The sequence below is a fragment of the Chiloscyllium plagiosum genome, chromosome 41, assembly GCF_004010195.1.
Source record: "Chiloscyllium plagiosum isolate BGI_BamShark_2017 chromosome 41, ASM401019v2, whole genome shotgun sequence".
Lineage (NCBI taxonomy): Eukaryota > Metazoa > Chordata > Chondrichthyes > Orectolobiformes > Hemiscylliidae > Chiloscyllium > Chiloscyllium plagiosum.
Genome location: NC_057750.1, coordinates 16,227,034 through 16,247,132, shown reverse-complemented (window position 1 = coordinate 16,247,132; position 20,099 = coordinate 16,227,034). Strand labels below are relative to the sequence as shown.

The window sequence follows — 20,099 nt, the reverse complement described above, 5'->3', positions numbered from 1 at the left end:
CAGTTTTTGAATGAGATGTTAAACAAAAGCCCACCCGTTTCCTTAGAAGGTTGAGAAAAATCCCATGGAACTAACTGAAGGAGGATAGGTTTGTTCTGGCTGGTATCTCATCCAAAATGTAAAACAGATTATCCTGTTATTTATCTCATTGCCATTTTGGGAACTTGCAGTTTGCACAGAACATTTTAAATGTACCCAAGGGGCTTTAAATATTCATTGGAATATCCAAAAGATGTGAAGGGTGCTACTTAAATGTAAGATTTCTTCTGAATAACCTTCTTGCTGTTCTCATCTGCTTGCTTGATGAGGTGATGAGAATCTATCAAGTTTTACTTCAGTCTTATGGAGACAAATTTTGAATCCTACTTAAAAAAAAATCAGAAGAACATATAACAATATTAGCTCTGTGCCGACACAGTTTACCATCAGCATAGTGCTCATGCTTAGTGGGCAAACCCTCAGATGAAATGAACCAAATCAACCTATTTCAGGTAGGGTGTTGATGCACATTGGAGCTAGCAATTTCCTGATATCCTGCAGCTTCAACCTCAATCCTGTTGCTAAGGGGAGGTGAAAAACAAAAGTAATTAAATCTTTGAGCAAGTAGTATTGGTAGACACCTTGGAATACATCAATTTGCATTCACCCTCTTTTGGGCAAAGAATCAACATTGATAGAAAACATGTGCTTGTGGAACACAGCCCAGTGAGAGTTCAGTTTCTCTGGACACTTTGTCCTGTGGAATTCAGTGCATTCGGGAAAGAAATTTAGGTTAAAGACCAGACCAAAAGACCCATGAGCAAAATTAGCCCTCTGTTGTAAAGAATTCCACAGATTCACTTTCCCTAGAAAGAATTCCTCATTTATCTTAAAATGTGCAACTCATTATTCTGATAATATATCCTCTCATCCTAGGCTCTCCCACAAGGGGGAACAACCTTTCCATATCTATGCTGTCAAATCAGCTAAGAATCTTGTATAGAACATAGAAGAATACAGCGCAGTACAGGCCCTTTGGCCCTCGATGTTGTGCCGATCCAAGCCCACCTAACCTACACTAGCCCAATATCCTCCATATGCCTATCCAATGCCCGTTTAAATGCCCATAAAAAAGGAGAGTCCACCACTGCTACTGGCAGGGCATTCCATGAACTCATGACTTGCTGAGTAAAGAATCTACCCCTAACATCTGTCCTATACCTACCACCCCTTAATTTAAAGCTATGCCCCCTCGTAATAGCTGACTCCATACGTGGAAAAAGGTTCTCACGGTCAACCCTATCTAAACCCCTAATCATCTTGTACACCTCTACCAAGTCACCCCTAAACCTTCTTTTCCCCAATGAAAACAGCCCCAAGTGCCTCAACCTTTCCTCATACGATCTTTCTACCATACCAGGCAACATCCTGGTAAACCTCCTCTGCACCCGTTCCAGTGCCTCCACATCCTTCCTATAATATGGCGACCAAAACTGCACACAATACTCCAGATGCGGCCGCACCAGAGTCTTATACAACTGCAACATGACCTCAGTACTCCAGAACTCAATTCCTCTACCAATAAAAGCCAGTACGCCATATGCCTTCCTCACCGCACTATTTACCTGGGTGGCAACTTTCAAAGATCTGTGTACATGGACACCAAGACCCCTCTGCTCATCAACACTACCAAGTATCCGACCATTAGCCCAGTACCCCATCTTTTTGTTACTCTTACCAAAGTGAATCAACTCATACTTACCTACATTGAACTCCATTTGCCACCGTTCTGCCCAGTTCTGCAGCTTATATATATCCCGCTGTAACCTGCCATCTCTTTCCTCACTGTCTACAACTTCTCTGACTTTCGTATTATCTGCAAACTTGCTCACCCAACCTTCTAACCCATCCTCCAGGTCATTTATAAAAATGACAAACAGCAATGATCCCGAGAGAGCGAGACCGAGAGAGAGCGAGAGAGCGAGACCGAGAGAGAGCGAGAGAGCGAGACCGAGAGAGAGCGAGAGAGCGAGACCGAGAGAGAGCGAGAGAGCGAGACCGAGAGAGAGCGAGAGAGCGAGACCGAGAGAGAGCGAGAGAGCGAGACCGAGAGAGAGCGAGAGAGCGAGACCGAGAGAGAGCGAGAGAGCGAGACCGAGAGAGAGCGAGAGAGCGAGACCGAGAGAGAGCGAGAGAGCGAGACCGAGAGAGAGCGAGAGAGCGAGACCGAGAGAGAGCGAGAGAGCGAGACCGAGAGAGAGCGAGAGAGCGAGACCGAGAGAGAGCGAGAGAGCGAGACCGAGAGAGAGCGAGAGAGCGAGACCGAGAGAGAGCGAGAGAGCGAGACCGAGAGAGAGCGAGAGAGCGAGACCGAGAGAGAGCGAGAGAGCGAGACCGAGAGAGAGCGAGAGAGCGAGACCGAGAGAGAGCGAGAGAGCGAGACCGAGAGAGAGCGAGAGAGCGAGACCGAGAGAGAGCGAGAGAGCGAGACCGAGAGAGAGCGAGAGAGCGAGACCGAGAGAGAGCGAGAGAGCGAGACCGAGAGAGAGCGAGAGAGCGAGACCGAGAGAGAGCGAGAGAGCGAGACCGAGAGAGAGCGAGAGAGCGAGACCGAGAGAGAGCGAGACCGAGAGAGAGCGCGAGCGCGCCAGAGCGAGCGCGAGCGCGCCAGAGAGAGCGCGAGCGCGCCAGAGAGAGCGCGAGCACGCCAGAGAGAGCGCGAGCACGCCAGAGAGAGCGAGAGCACGCCAGAGAGAGCGAGAGCACGCCAGAGAGAGCGAGAGCGCGAGAGCAAGCGAGCCAGAGCGAGCGAGCCAAAGAAGCGCGGATATTCCAGGTAATTATAGACCAGTGCGCCTGCTGTCAGTGGCAGGGAAGCTGCTGGAGAAAATGCTGAGGGAATAGGATCTATTCCGATTTGGAAGAAAATGGACTTATCAGTGATAGGCAATATGGCTTTGTGCAGGGAAGGTCATGCCTTACCAACGTAATAGAATTCTTTGAGCAAGTGACAAAGTTGATTGATGAGGGAAGGAATGTAGATGTTATATACATGGATTTCAGCATGGCATTTCATAAGTTCCCATGGTTGGCTGATGGCAAAAGTGAAATCGCATGGGGTCCAGGGTGTACTTGCTGGATAGATAAAGAACTGGCTGGGCAGCAGGAGACAATAGTAGTGGACGGAAGTTTCTCAAAATGAAGAGTTATTTTTATGGTAGTCTTTTGTTGGTTTTTACAAGTTTCTAAGTCCTCTGGCTCACCACTAACCTTGGCCATATCCCCTTCTTCGAATCCTTCTTTGCTGTAAACCAACAAGTATTTTCTTAAAAGTTTTCAATTGTCCTTCAACGGTCTATTCTCTTGACTCATTTCCCAATCTGCTCTAGTTGGCTTCGCCCTCATGTCTTTTGTAATTTACTTAAGTAGAAAACCGCTGTACTAAACTTAGGTTCCTTCTTGTCAAACTGAATACTAAATTCAACCATGTTATGGTCACTGTTTCCTCGGGGATCTTTTACTAAACCTGCTCATTATACATTATTAGTTCAAAAATTGCCTTACCCAGAGTTGGATCGATAACACTGTTCTCAGAAACTATCCTGAATACGTACTATGAATTGTTTCTCATAGCCACTTCTGCCAATCTGGCCGTCCCAATCTACATGGAGATTAAAGTCATCCATAATGAACATACAGCCTTTGTTACATGCACTCACTGTCACCAATTTATTCTCTGTCCCACTGTAAAGGTAATGTTACTACTCCTACCAGTGTAGGAGTTACGGCATTACACAAGACGAGTAAATCTATCACGAGTGTATCTATCACTACAGCAGCCTGAAGTGATGCTAAATTCCATGCTCCCACAGAAACAATGTATCTTTTTACAAAGAAAGTACTCTTGAGAAACTGTTGCAATGTCAGTAAGAATCAAAGCTTTTCCTTTGATGACTGGTCACTATTTCAAAGTGACTGTATATCAAAGGACTTTGTTAACTGCGTAATAGCACAATTTCAATAGCTTAGTTAGTGCCAAGGCTCACGGACTCACCTAATGAAGTGTGCTGGCATGTGCTGAGTATAAAGTAGCACTGTGAATTAGGTGTTAGCACTGTCACCTCAGGCATATGTGAAACACTAGCCACAGGTGAACCAGTGAGAACCTCCAATTTTCAAACCAACAACTTTCAGTTGACTGTGAAAGCAGTACTTCTTTATTGAGTTATTCCTTGAGCATGACACATTGGAGTACAAGCTGGGAATATGGACAATCTTCAATTTGTGTGTTTTTGGACTGTGTCACCATAAACAAACTTTTTAATCAGTTTACCAGTAACTATTGAAATGGCATAGGCTTCAGGTTCAGTGCAAATGCTGCTGATTGTCAATGTGGATTGCTTGAGTCAACAGCTCTCCTTGGAGTAAACAGACAGATGACGATTTAGTGGATAACCCCCAAGATGCACTTTCTTACAATCTACCAATCATTACACTAACAATGAGCTCCTCAACAAACACTGAGCACTAATTCTGCAAGGTCTTTTGTTGCATTGTGGTACCACAGCACTGTAAGAATGAATGAACTGATGCAGATGAGCAGCCTGGTTTCAAGTTCCAGGCTAATTATATCAATTTACATTGACAATTTCAAGATAAAACAATGCTTTTCCCACTCCTAAAAATGCCTAGACAAGAAGTGAGTTCACAGCTGCTGTGTCAGCTTTTAACAGGACAGTCAATATTAATGTCGGAAAGCTGCATGGAGTTTGGAGCAATTGCTCCAAAAACCACTTGATGGAAAAACATCTTATATTAATGAAGCTTCTTTTATACTGTGGTAAAACATCAAACCTGCTGTAGACTTAAGGAATTGGAGCATTCAGCTCTTCAAGCATGCCGCACCACTCTACAACATCATAACGGATTTTTCCCAGGTTTGAACTCCTGTTTCCTATCAACTCATCATACCACTCAACTCCTTGATATTTCAAAAAATCACCTATCTCCTCTTTAAATACTTACAGTACATAGATGTTTGAGAGATGCTTTTTAGAAATGCAAATGCCTTCCGCCTGAGGTGGTTCAGGAGCTGGAAATACTGACATTTGATACTGACATTGAAATAAACTGTGACATTAAATCACGTCAAGCATCTAAGTTGGTTTAGGGATAATGCTTAAGAGATGACCTTCCGTAGGTTCATAAGCAGGTTGCCCTCTGATTTGCTGCACCATTCAGTCAGATCACAGCGGATCGGCACTTCAACATGATCGTCTCACCTTTATATGGTATGCCTGGTATCCTTAAACACCAAAAAGCTCAGATCTTGAAAGTTCCAACTGAACACCAGGCATTTTGGGGGGGGGGGGGTGTGAGGAGGAGATAGGGGTAAGGGTGGAAAAGAGGGGGATTCTTTGGTGAGAAGTGTCTCGACTTTTCGGTGTCACTCCTGAATGAATCAGTTTCAACTTTAAGATAAGTCTTACAACTCAAAGATACCACAATATCATATTAGCTTTGGAATGTTTTGTATCAGTCTTGACTTTACAGATGGGTTTGATGTTTCAAACCCGCATTCACTAACCCTTGAACTGTTTTGAGCATCCTGAGTGTGAAACAGCACAGTGGTTAGCACTGCTGCCTCACAGTGCCAGAGACCCGGGTTCAATACCCGCCTCAGACTGTGTGGAGTTTGCACATTCTCCCAGTGTCTGCGTGGGTTTCCTCCGGGTGCTCCGGTTTCCTCCCACAGTCCAAAGATGTGCAGGTCAGGTGAATAATCTAATCTAATCTAATCTAATCTACTTCAGAGATTAGTGAGTTTGAAGAGTGAATTGCAACCACCTTGAAAAAATCTTCAAAGATTGCCATGGCCTTTGTTACCAGGACTAACAAATTTCAAATGCTGAGATTAAATCAGAGGTGACAGTGAAAGTTGATCAGTGCTTTGCTGTACCAAATGTGATGGTAGGAAGGAAACCCTGGAAAATTAAGACCACAGTGGGACATCAGCATGGCATCAAATTCAAGCCGTGTTTTGGTTACATAACTGCTGCTGTACGGAAAGCTCAGTGCCAGAGGCACATTCACTCAAGCAGTGGGGAGTGTAGTGACTGCAAGGACTGCCCGAAGCTAATCCTTTATAGGTTCAGTGATGTTGCATGACAGAAAAATCAACACAAAGACTCTAGGGGACTGGGGGTAAACATCCAACATTAAAGCCGACATCTGGAATGCTGCACAATTGCCAGTCAATGCATTAATAAATCACAAATCTGTTGAGGAAAGACCTAAAAGAGCCTTAAATGACAATTTTCTTTCATAGGGCTGGGACCAATTCTTGCAATGGAATGGCCACATCAGGCATGTAATTGACAGCAAATACTAGAAACATAATTTTTTAATTTGTTAAATTGGAAGATATGTTTGACAGCCAGTATTTGTAAATTTGGAAAAAAAAACTAGAAATGATCAAGCAGAACAAGTTATCACTATCTGAGAATAAGCTAACAATCTGAGATGTCTGAAGTATCCTAGTAAATGAGTACTATATGTATGATGCAGAATACTTGCATTGGTTAAAGGAAGTGAATTTAGCTAACAACAGAAATGGTAACCTCCATTTTTGTTTATGATTCCTGCCATATGGTGAGAAAGCCAATTTCAACTTGGCTTGGTAGAGACGTGCAACTGTCTCACTCCAGGAGAATGCATATAACCAGAATAGAAAATCTAACACTGGGAGCAGTACCCATTGACAAATTATAAACACCTTTCCCGACAAATTATAAATACCCTTCCTAAGAAAATTTTCAGCAATGTTTGTAAATCAATTCCAGATCTTCACATTAACCACTTATTTTAAAGAGATCCAAAAACAGCCAAATTGTCCTTTAACTCAGTATGGTGCATTGGTCCACTCGACAAAATACCAGGACTTCTCCCTCCTTGGGTTATTGATGCCACTGAACTTTGACTTGAGGACAGATGATTCAGGGTTCACATGGGTTAAAAGTCTACTGTCTAGTAAAACAAAACAGATGAAAGGCCTAGCCAGAGGTCTTGCTTTAGCCGTAACTCTGTTCAACATGTACAAAAATGATCTACCCTCAATCCAGTCTCAGAAGTGTATCGATGCGGGTGACATTTGCTGTGGCATATAGACGTAGACTCTAGAGTTAAAGGATATATTAAATAATAATGAGACAAAGCTGGCCAAGTACTGCAAGAAATGGTGCCCAAATCAGAGCACCAATGAAACAGTTTCCTGCTCTTCCTACCTTCACAATAGCAGTGACAAAAGGAAACCAATCATTCTAGATGGCCAGAGACTGAAACAAGATTCCAGCCAGTTTAAGCTAGGCATCACATTTTAGTGAATTTCACTTACAGCAGCACTTTAAGATAGTTTTTAAAAAAATTAGAACTCACAACAAGATCCTCAGTAAACTGGCCAGTACCTCATGTGGATCACAGGTCAAGAGCCCAAGGACCTCTGCTCTTGGCAAAATGTAGTCAAAACAGTATACTGCATCTCAGTGTCCCAGCAATCTGCTCAAAGACAGCAATTCACAACCCAACACAAAGGAGTACCTCTTCAACCAAATCACCGCCCTGGCACTCAGCCTAAGCGACAGTGACAACATCCCCAAACCCCCATCAGGTTGGTAAGAGTTACAGGTAAGCTAGAGGAGAAAGATCTACCTCTACCAAAGCCTGTCCTTATTCAGTGACTTATTCAACAAACGTCGAGTACAGTTTCCTCTCTCCACCTATGTGGTTAAACCCAACATGTCAGGGAGTGACAGCTGAAGACCCATGGCAGAAGGAGAGCCATAGAAAAAAAATCTTCCAGATATCATTCACTACCACTTGTTCACCTGGCTTTAAGCCTTCAACAGCCACAGTGGACTCAAATTATTTCTGGACTGATCAAAGCCTTTTGTCTAGCCACCCAACAGCAGTGGATTCACCAAGATCATCCAGCCTTCAACTATGATGCAATCCAAATAATAACTCATTACTAAGGAGAGTCTGTTGACTACACTGGAAGATGGGTTTAAAGAACCCCATAGGCGAAAGTGAGGACTGCAGATGCTGGAGATGAGTCAAGATTACAGTAGTGCTAGAAACGTACAGCAGGTCATCAGGATGAAGAGCTCCTGCCCGAAACGTCAATTTTCCTGCTCCTTGGATGCTGCCTGATCTGCTGTGCATTTCCAGCACCACTCTAATCTTAAAAGAACCCAATGTCAGCACTGACAAGGCTACTGCTTGACTCAAACTGTGTATGCACTAAATCAATAAACTTCCCAAAGGAGATGATGATAATTCAAAAGTAACTTTTAATTGAGAATTGGAGATGTAACAAACTTAGTTTAAACTGGCACCCTCGATAAACCAGCAAAAATTATATTCTTGAAACATCAGAAATTTACTGCATTATCACAGTTGAGGGCACGAATGAGAAGGCTCTCTGACAGCAAGCTTTATTTAAGGCAAAGTTTCATTATTATTTAAGTGATCTATGCTATAAGTCAAGTATAACAGTGATGCTTATCTCCTCTGCATTACATTTCTATTACTTAGTGAGTTTTTATATTGATTGCTTGAACCGCTTGATCTACTGGAATATTTGATTGACTAGCACATTCCTCGTCTCACTGGTGCTGATTAATGAAAAGTTTGCAGTTTCCACAAAAGCCCAAAATCTGCATAAGTGGGGGGAAACCAGCAGGAGAGCAGGGACTAATTGGTAGTTCTCACAAAGGGCTCCTGAAGACATAATGGGCCAAATGCCCTGCTGTGGTGCAGTATCAGGTTATGATAGGCAGGTAACAATCAGCTCTTTGTAGGTTTGAGGCACAGAAAACTCACCAAAACCTATTTATGAAATGGGATTTGACAAGAGGCAAATTTAAGGTGAAAGAACTACTGAAGTTCAGCCATATATTTATTTAAGACTGTCAGCAGTGAACCTATGGGCAGTGTGCTCAGAGTCCATGTGAACTATGAGATAAGAGATGGAATCAAAGTGCTTCCCATGTCTGCTGAGCAGCAACTCACAAACTGCTGCTAATTACTTCAAACTCAAAAGGGAAAAAGCAGTTTATCATAGTGCAAGGAGTGTGCCATGAGCCACACTTTTCTCAGTATGCATCACATCTCGTCTGACTGTTAACGATACTTATGAGTTGTAAAATGTCAAGACATTGCAACGCCTGGCCTCAAGGTGCAATAATGCCATGCTTTTGAACAATGTAACAACAATCTGCGAATGTACTTCAGAGCAACTTGGTAATTTTGTTTGACAGACTCTTTTCCCACAGCGCACTATTATCCCGGCCCTTCAAAAGACCTGTATTAGTGGGAAAATGTTTGAGAATTCTGTTTTTCCCAGGAAAAAAAATGTTGCTCTCAGAACCTCAATTTAAAATTACGAATAAACAGTTTGAGGCCAGGTTCCACAGTATTAAGAGTAATTCTAGTTTCATCCGATTCATGTTCGTGGTTGCAGGATTCACCTTTTAAATGCAATATATAGATATAAATTGTGATATTGTGAGTACAACTGTGAAGATTGATCTGAATGCTGATCAAATGAACTATTTATTAGTACCAGAAAACAGGAACCATGAAAGCTGTCAAGTAGTCCTCTTATACCCAGCTGCTTCAAAATCTTTTAAGGCAGGGAACCCAACATTTCCACTTGGTTTGACATACACGAGTCAAGTTCCATGCAATGCATGGATGACTCGGCCTATTTCAGTGGGCAATGATCATGTCACTGCATGGTTGGCTGCTGCAATATCAGTCAATCACTATCTCAGGTTTACAATGAATAGACAATAAATGTGAAATTACGAATAGCGCCAACTGCCTCAGAAATAAATCCACAAAACACATGATCGTCACCATTAACTGAGGAGAGCAGCATAAAAACAGAAATATCACCATCAAGCAGGTAAGAAAGAAAAATTCAAACCCAACAAGTATCTTAGGATTCTTTTTGATCTTCAGCACATGGTGGGGAACGTTTGCTAGAAATTTCATGTTCAAACCATAAGACAAATGTAGACGTATTTATAATACAAAGAGCAAAAACAACCCCAAAAGGTGACAGAAAAAAAAGGTAGTACTTCAATCAACTTGACCATAACTGAAAATGTCCAGGGACCTCTTCTTGGGGACAAAGTGAAGGTTAGCAGAAAGATGGATGGATCCAGGTAGAATTAAGTAGTGGATGTCACAAAGTGATTGCAGAAAAACTACAGTTAATGTGTGAGCACAGTGCAAGACAGATGTTTGTGGCATACTATGACAGCAAATCTTCTAGCAGGAATAGCTACAGGTAGCAGCAGAGAAGGAGTAGGAGTATTTATGACATATTTCAATGTTTTCCTTTAAATAATGAAGTCTGTTGCAATTTTGTTCCTTCGTAAACTCAATGCCAAAATATACTTTTGGCATACACATTAGAAATATTCCAGGGAAGAACTCTTCCCTGTTGTTTAGCACCTATAAAGAAAACAATTCCACTCCACAATGTTAACCACAATATTGAAGCGAAGCATCCATCATGATTTGCTAAATTACAGAATAGTAAAATCTACAAAGGCTGTTCAAGTTTCCTTTATATTGGCAATGTTTCAGTTCGGACTATAACTCGGTTTTTCCTTCGTCAAAAAGAAGCTGGTGCCAACTGCTTCAAAGTAGTGGGACAAAGTGGAAATCCTTTATATTCCAAAATGAGCATTAACGTTTTCTTAAAAAAGCCTCAAAAGGTAGGAGATGGATGCATAGGGCACAAAGAAATAAGAGAGCATGGGAACATAAGAAATAGAAGGAGTAAGCCGTTTGGCTCAGGTTTGCTCTGCTATTCAGTTTGATCATGGCTGACTCTCAACTTCTTCACCATTTTCACACATTATTTCCATATCCCTGGACATCTTTTAATGCTTCTAATTTGCAGATCTTTCTTGAATATATTCAATGACTGAACCTTCACAACCTTCTGGGATAAAGAATTCCAAAGAATCACTATCTTCAGTTATTCAATATTTATTCATGGAATGTGGGCTTCACTGACTGGGCCTGCATTTATTGCCCAACCCTAGATGCTGAGATATTTGTATATCATTGACAGTCACAGGTGAAGTGCCAGAAGATTGCAGATTAGCAAACATGGTGCCACTATTTAAGGTGGTGGTAAGGAAAAGCGAGGGGACTACAGCCAAATGACTCTGCCAAGTTGTTGGAGGGATCCCTGAGAGACAGGATTTACATGCATTTGGAAAGGGAAGGACAGTTAGGGACAGTTAAATGGCTGTGCGCGTGGGAAATCATGTCTCACTAACCTGATTGAGTTTTTTGAAGTAGTAACAAAGAGGACTGATGAAGGCATGGCAGTGGACATGATCTGTCTGGACTTCAGTAAAGTGTTCGACAAGGTTCCACATGGTAGACTGGTTAATAAGGTTAGATCACGAGGAATACAGGGAGAACTAGCCATTTGGATACAAAACTGGCTCGAAGGTGGGAGACAGAAAGTAGTGGTAGAGGGTTGCGTTTCAGACTGGAGGACTGTGACCAGTAGTGTGCCACAAGGATCAGCACTGGGTCTACTGTTTTGTCATTTATAAATAATTTGGATGTGGTCATAGGAGGTATGGTTAGTTAAGGTTACAGATGACACCAAAATTGGTGTCGTGGACAGCAAAGAAGGTTACCTCAGAGTACAATTGGACCTTGATCAGATGGGTTGAGGAGTGATAGCTGGAGTTTAATTTAGATAAATGTGAGGTGCTGCATTTTGAAAAGCAAATCAAGGCAGGACTTATGCACTCAATGGCAAGGTCCTGGCAAGTGTTACTGAACATAAAGACCTTGGATTCAGTTCCTTTAAAATAGATTTGCAGGTAGACAGGGTAGTGAAAGCAGTATTTGGTATGCTTGCCTTTATTGGTTGGTGCACTGAGTGTAGAAGTTGGGAGGTTACGTTGCGGCTCAACAGGACCTTGGTTCTGCCACTTTTGGAATACTGCTTGCAATTCTGCTCTCCCTGATATACGAAAGATGTTGTGAAACATGAAAAAACGTTCAGAAAAGATCGACAAATATGTTGCCAAAGTTGGCAAATTTGAGCCATAGGGAGAGGCTGAATAGGTTGGGGCTACTTTCCCTGGAGCGTCGAAGGCTGTGGAGTGACCTGATAGAGATATGTAAAATGATGAGGGGCATGGATAGGCTAAATAGGCAAGACTTTTTCCCAAGGTTGGGGAAGTTCAAAACTAGAGGGCATAGGTTTAAAGGAGAAAGGGAAAGATTTAAAAGGAACTAAGGGGCAACTTTCTCATGCAGAGGGTAATGTGGTTATGGAACAAGCTGCCAGAGGAAGTGGTGGAGGTTGGTACAATTACAACATTCAAAAGGCTTCTGGATGGACATATGAATAGGAAGAGTTAGGAGGGATATGGGCCAAACACTGACAAATGGGACTAAATTAATTCAGGCTATCTGGTCAGCATTAAGGAGTTGGACTGAAGGGTTTGTTTCCATGCTGTACATCTCTAGGGCTCTATGCCCTTGAGAAGGTGGTAGTGATCTGCCTTTTTGTGATGTAGGTACATCTACAATACTATACTAAAGGGATAGAATTCCAGGGTTTTGACACAGGAATACTGAAGGGACAGCAATATATTTCCAAATCATAATGGTGTTGGCTTGGAGGGAAACTTGGGGATGGTGGTGTTACCACATATCTGCTACCTTTGGCCTTTAAGATGGAAGTGGTTATAGGTTTAGAAGCTGCTGTCTAGAGAGACTTGGTGATTGTCCATCTCGGATACAAAGATACAAAATCTTAGACAAAGTAAAAGCAGCTAAAAGTTCAACATTACAGTCATTCTCTAGCCCTGGGCCTGCAGTCGCTCCATGCTGGGCTTTCCCCATGTGACCTCAATCAGCTTTCTGCGCTGGGCTCTCTCACACCCCCTGTGCTGTCTCACCACCGACAGCCGTTTGACAGAGTTGTTAACTCTTTTTGAGGCAATTTTGCTCAGGAGAGGGGGACAGAACGCTGTGAAGGTTCATTTAAATGCAAATAAGTTAGCAAATGGCAATTCAGGACATGGTCCACAGATTCTTAGAAAGCAGATCTGGGCAGCAAGGTGGTTCAGGTGACTGCGGGCGGAGTTTGCACATTCTTCTTGCATCTGCATGGGTTTCCTCCTGGTGCTATGGTTTCTGTGATGATGTTGCTCCTTTAACAAGGTCAGGTTGTCCTTGATTTATTTTCTCCAGGAGGTCGTAAAGACTCAGGCTCCCAAAGACTGGGCTTCGATGGGCTTTAGGGTCATTTCGATATAGCTAACAGATAGTGCCTCAGGCAAAAGACTTTCAAGGTTTATTACAAAAACAGTTGTACAATGAAAGGGGAGTGGCCAGTTCTCCCAGCTCAGCTTTCTCTGGTTTGGTTTTAGCACTCTGGCTGTTCAGAGAAAGCAATCGTTTTGAGGCTGCTAGCCAAACAAACGGTTGCATGGAAGGTGTTCCCTTCTGAATCTCAGTCAGCTCTCTTGTAAGACCCTATGTTTGATATTTACCAAGGATGTTTATGGGAATTGTTGCAGGAGTTGGGATAATCAGCTGGGTTTTCGGATAGGTTAAGTTATTCTATATTTTGTTCTCTTTGGTTTGTGTTTCATTCTGTAATCTTGCAAATAAATTCTATTTTGCTTAAAATTAATATCTACTTAAACCTGCTTAAAACAACTAGAAAGTTAGGGTCCGGGCTATTTTTGAAATACTTTGAGGGGTCTGGCCTGCTCCACAACAGTTTTCTCCCACAGTCCAAAGATGTGCAGGCTAAATGGGTTAGCCGTGAGAAATGCAGGCTTATGGGGATAGAGTAGGGTGGATCTGGGTGGGATGCTCTTTGGAGGGTTGGTGTGAAATAGCCTGCTTCCACACAGTGGCAATTCTATAATCTGCAGTGCATTCCATACACTGCTACTACTGCATAAACATTTACTCCTTCCACAACCAATCAAGTTAGCTGCTGTGCCCTGGATGGTGTCAAGGAAGACTTGCTCCTCACCTCAGTCTTAAATGATATTTCTCATATGCTGAGACTGAGAGTTTCCCTCGTTCAAAATCTTGCTCTCACGCCCTCAACTCTCTGTAAAGCTTCTCTAATATACATGAAAAATATGTTTCAGCTCATTTCTTTCATTTTTCATTAAAGTAGTAGACTATACTGTCCCAATGAGTAATTCAAAACCAATATCAGGAGACAGTAGTAGCCTCGGAATGAAGAATAAAAGAAAGGACTTGGAAATCCAATCTTTGAGCCTGCTCAATCCAACAGTGAGAGCATGGTTAATCTTTTATCTGAACTTTCCTTCTATATCTCTATTCCAAAAATACATTATTCTCAATCCTGAATAAGTTCAAATAATCGTTAAGAAGGCATATGGTATGTGGGCTTTCATTAACAGAGGGATTGAGTTTAACAGCCACAAGGTTATGCTACAGCTCTATAAAGCCCTGGTTACAGCACACTTGGAATACTGTGTTCAGTTCTGGTTGCCTCATTATAGGAAGGATGTGGAAGCTTTAGAGGGTAAAGAGAAGATTTACAAGGATGACTAGAGGATATGTCTTACAAAGAAAGGTTGAGGGAACGAGGGCTTTTCTCAATGAAGCGAAGGATGGTGAGAGGTGACTCGATAGATGTGTACAAGATGATGACAGAGACTTTTTTCCCAGGGCGGAAATGGCTATCACTAGGGGGAGGAACGTTTAGGGGACGTGTCAGAGGTAGGTTCTTTACACAGAAAATGGTGAGTGTGTGGAATACGCTGCCAGCAGTGGTGGTAGAGTCAAGATACATAAGGACATTTAAGTGACTCTTGGATAGGCACATGGTTGATAATAAAATTTAGGGTACGTACATTAATTTGATCTTAGAGTAGGATAAAAGGTCGGCACAACTTTGAGGGCCAAAGGGCCTGTACTGTGCTATATTCTATGACTAAGCACTCATTCATTTAATGTAGGTCAGTCTGAAGAAAGAATTTCTCCTCACCGTAGCTCTAAATGGGAAATCCTGAGACCATGCCTCCTAGTTGTGGACTCTGCAACCAGAGTTCATCAGCATCTGAACAGGAAGCCCTCTAGATTTTATAAAAGAAATCTCATTGCTAAGCAACGGGTATAGTACATAGACCTAGGAAATATAGGTCTATTTCACAAACTTTCTTCACAGCCATTGTGATAAATCAATACTTAGGTCGGAATACCAAAAGCTTCATACTAAAAAGGGAAGAATGACAACTCAGTTGAGAAAGAAACATTTACTTTGCAAATCAGAGGCTTTAGATCAGGAAGAAAATCAATCCAGCCTACAGCTGAGCACAGAGAAGACTGGAGTTAGAACAGAGTGTCCGTTTGTCTAAGCACCAGCTAAGATGAGAGATTCCACGAAAGAAAAAGCCTGAAGGAGAGGTTAAAGAAAAGACTGAAGAAAAAAAAGTAACTACTTCTCATAATATCCTGGTGATTGCAGCCTGACTCCTGAGAAGTGAAAACACCTTTCTCATGCTGTTCTAAGTTCTCAGCTGTTTTGCCATAAAATTCTTCTAAACGTTTGGATGACTACAAGTACCTGCACTCCGTGAACAAACACTCACTGCTAGCAAGCAAAATCAAAGATTTCTTACCTTGTTTCCAGCTTCATCTACTGAATTACTACCTGTAAAAAAAATGGAGAGAAGGGAGAAAAGGATAAAAATGTGCATTAATAATTAACCATGGAAAGCTTTAAAACACAAGGTAAGTTAGAATGAGGAATCATTTTGGACAGTTAAGAATACTATAACTCAATATGCATAATTGAAAATGAAATTCAGCTTCATCTTCATGCAAAAACAGGACCCATGAGTTTTGTTTTGGAACAATTATATCTTGTATTCTAATTTTGCAGCCTTGGTCGTACTGGTACCATTAAAAAAAAGTGTCAGTTACCAGCAGTGGCTGGACTTCTTGTCATAATCATTATTCATTCTTTATTATTTCACATTAATTTGCTCAAAACTGGATTTTAGTTTTCAAGAAGTGGAAGTTTTATGCCTTGCCATTGGGTAAAGGCAGCCAACTCCCCCACCTGCCAGCACCCTCCAACCCCACCCTCTCAAAACTAGCATTGTAAGACTGCGGGCAGGTGGGGGGGACAAGAGAGATTGAGTAAGGGAAAGAGACAAAAATCAATTTGACTACTGAAGTGTGCACATATACAGGAGAGCAACTTTGGGACCATTCTGTGCAGATTGTGACTACATCTGGCCTAGATCTGGCTCATCTGCCATGTTGTCAAACATTAGAACCACATGCCAGTACTTGGCTGTCTAGGCTTATGCAGGAACAGCCGTCACTTAGGCAGGATATCTGGCTGTTGGTGTTGCAGAATAGCTCCCTCAATACGAATCAGCACCTTCAGAAGGGGAGGAAAAAGGAGGATTGTAAAATGGCAACAACGTCAGTATTGGAGGTATCTGTGTCACCTCTCACTGCGGAGATTAATTGGCTCAGCAGTTTTATGGGAAAGCAATATTTATGTGACACATTTTTAGTGCAAAGTAACAAATACAAACATGTGTCTAAGTGGCAAAAATAATTACTGCACAGCTTTTCTGATAATGCTGCCAAACACTTGTGCTTTTCTACAAGAAGAAACGTGTTAATCAAAACAAACTGGCAATTTTGCAAAACAGTTCAGTCATAGGGACTCAACTGAGTTTTTCAGCAAGAGACCACCCGGACCTTTTAAAAAGTAGTTTAAATTTCCTGTCCAGTGCCAAATTGGATAAACTCATCAGACCCTCCTGATACACAGACTATATTTTTGTGTATTTGAGGTAAAAGATGTCTTTGGTTTGTTGGATCAAGTCAAATGCCAATGTTTTTGTTTCTTTGATATCTTACTTTACAGAACCAAACTGCATTTGTGACAATCTATATAGGATACTTTTGATGAGTATTTTGAAATAAAATCTTTTTAAAAAAAGATCAAGGTGGGTAAGAAGAAAACATTCCAGATTTACCCTGCCTGCTTTTATCTTGTGACACCTACTGGAACTCTGCATGGGGAGCACAAAGAGACTGATTTGGCTGTCAAGGAAGCAATTCTGTCATTAACTACCATACCAAGGCCCGTACATGAACAACCACCACTTGGCTGCATTCATCAACCATGGCACTATAATTTTACAATGAGCAAATGTCACTGACCTGAGAGAGGAGTTTTGTTTAAAGAATTCGCTGACTGGACAGCATTTATTGCCTGTCCCTGACTACCCTTGAAAAGGTGCTGTCTTCTTGAACCACTGCAGTCCATGAACCGTAGGTTGACCCACAATGCTGTTAGAGGGAATTCCAGGATATTGATGCAATGACACTGGACGAACTGCAATATATTTCCAAGTCAAGATGGTAAGATGGTTGGAGGGGAACCTGAAGGTAGTGGTGTTCCCATATATCTGCTTCCCTTATTCTTCAAGACAGAAGTGGTGATGGGTTTTGAAGTTACTGTCTAAGGATATTTGGTGAATATCGTGTAGAAAGTAGACTCTGCTACTACTGAGCATTGGTGGTGGAGAGTGTGTGGATGCTTGTGCACATGGTGCCAATCAAGTAAGCTACTTTCTCCTGGATGGTTTCAAGCTCCTTGATTGATGTAGATGCTGCAGTATTCCTTCATACTCCTGACTTGGGCCTTTTAGATGAGGAATTCAAGAAGAGATTTAGCTGCCGTAGTATTCCTAGCCTCTGACCAGCTCTTTAGCTCCTGGGTTTATGTGGCAAGTCCAGATGAGTGTCTGGTCAACGGTAACCCCAAGGATACTGATGTGGGGCATTCAGTGATGGCAACAGCATTGAATGTCAAGTGCAACGTTAGACTTTTTTAAAAAAACTGGAGATGACCACTACCTGTCATTTGTGTGGTATAATTTTACTTGTCACTTGTCAAAGGGTGAACATTGTATAGATCTTATTGCATTTAAACATGGACTGCTTCGGTATCTGAAGAGTTGCGAATGGAACTGAACATTGTGCAATCACTGGTGAACATCCCTACTTGTAACCTTATGATGGAGGGAAGGTCATTGATGAAGCAATTGAAGATAGCTAGGTTTCTGATATTACCCTGAAGCAGCCCTGCAGAGATGTCCTGGACTTGAGATTTCTGATCACCAAAAACCATCTTCCTATTGTGCCAGGTATGTATGACTCCTACCAGTAGAGAGTTTGCCCTTTCTAGATACTCATTGATTCCTGTTTTGCTAGGACTCCTCCATGCCATACTTGGTCAAATTTAGCCTTGATGCCAAGGGCTGTCCCTCTCATTTCACCTCTGGAATTCAGCTCTTCTGTCCATGTTTGAACCAAGGCTGTAATGAGGTCAGGAGCTGAGTGGCTCTGACAGAACCCAAGCTGGGCGTCACTGAGCAGGTTATTGCTGAGTAGGTTCTGCTTGATTGCACTGTTGATGACACTTGCCATCAGTTTACTGATGATCGAGAATAGACAGACGGGGTGTTAACTGTCCTGATTGGATTAACCCTTTTTTATATAGGACATATCTGGTTAATTTGCCACATTGTTAGGTAGATTCCAGTGTTGTAAATGTACTGGAACAGCTTGGCTCGGAGGATCAACAAATTCTGGAGCACAAGCGTTCAGTGCTATTGCTGGAATGTTGTCAAAGTCCATAAGTTTTTGCAGTATCCAGTACCTCCAACCGGTTTTTGATATGTGGAGTGAATTGAATTGGCTGAAAACTGGTATATATATGATGCTGGGGAACCACTGGAGGAGCCAGAGATGGTCAAGATTTTAGTTGGAGATTGTTGCAAATATTTCAGCCTTATCTTTTGCACTGGTGTGTTGAGCTCTTCAATCATATTGAGGAAGGGATATTTGTGGAGTTTCCTCCACCAGTGGATTTAGTTGTCCACTATCACTCTCAATTAGATGCGACAAGACTGCAAAGCTTAGATCTGATCCATTGGTTATGGGATTGCTTAGCTTGATCACTTGTTGCTTATGCTGTTTGGCATGCAAGTAATCCTATTTGGTAGCTTAACCAGGTTGGCACCTCATTTTTATATGTGCCTGGTGTTGTTCCTGGCATGCCTTCCTGCACTCTCCATTGAACCAAGGCTGATCCCCTGGCTTGACAATGATGGCCGACTGGGGGATATGCCAGGCCACAGATTGTTGATTGTGGAGTTAAATTCTAATGTTGTTTGCTCAGTGCCTCATGGATTCCCAGTATTGAGTTGCCAGACCTGTTCTTAATCTGTCACATTTTGCACAGTGATAGTGCCACAAAACAGGAAGGCAGGACTTCATTTCCACAAGGACTGTGCAGTAGTCACTAAAAATAATGTCATCAACAGGTGCATCTGCAGTCAGCAGAGTGGCGAGCTAAACTATACTTTTGGTCACGCATCTACATCTTCTAGGACCCAACCAGTTTGATCAGTAGTGTTGCTGCTTAGCCACTCTTGTTGGTGGACATTGAAATCCCCTAGAGTACTTTTTGCACCCATGCCACCCTCAGTGCTTCTGCCAAATTTTCAATATGGAGGAGCTCTAACTCATTAGCTAAGGGAGGATGGTACACAGTAAACAGCAAGAGCTTTCCTTGCCAATATTTAACCTGAAGCCATGAGACTTCTTGGGATACAGAGTTAATGTTGAGGACTTCCAGCTGTGTACCACTGTATTGTCACTCCTGCAGGGTCTATCCTACCAGTGGGATAGGGCATATCCAAGGATGGTGATGGCAGCTTTAGTTATTTCTAAGTTACTTGTAAAAGACTCAATCCTTTTCTATAGTGTCAAGTGACTGCTGTGCTTGTTCGCCAGGAGCGAGAGCTCTAGTTCTTATCAGAGGTGGATAATGTGCAGATTATGCATCAGCAATGTAGCTGCCTAAGTAATTATCAGAAGGGTGAAGATTTGTATATAGCAAAATATAAACATGAATGGTTCTGCATCATTATTGTCATGGTAAAATTCTAAATAAACAACTGACAATGAACTGGGTTTCC

At 42.2% G+C, this 20,099-nt stretch overlaps 1 protein-coding gene across 2 annotated transcripts in view; it reads right to left on the bottom strand.

The window, feature by feature from the left end:
- Nucleotides 1-20,099, bottom strand: part of timm50 (translocase of inner mitochondrial membrane 50 homolog (S. cerevisiae)) — a 165,535-nt gene that overhangs the window by 110,270 nt on the left and 35,166 nt on the right. Inside the window, exon 2 of one of the 2 annotated variants that reach the window (XM_043681019.1) lies at nt 15,705-15,736. The exons of the other annotated variant lie outside the window; for it this stretch is intronic. Within the exon in view, the coding sequence (XP_043536954.1) occupies nt 15,705-15,736 (32 nt within the window). The remainder of the gene's footprint in view (nt 1-15,704; nt 15,737-20,099) is intronic. 2 annotated transcript variants of the gene reach the window in all.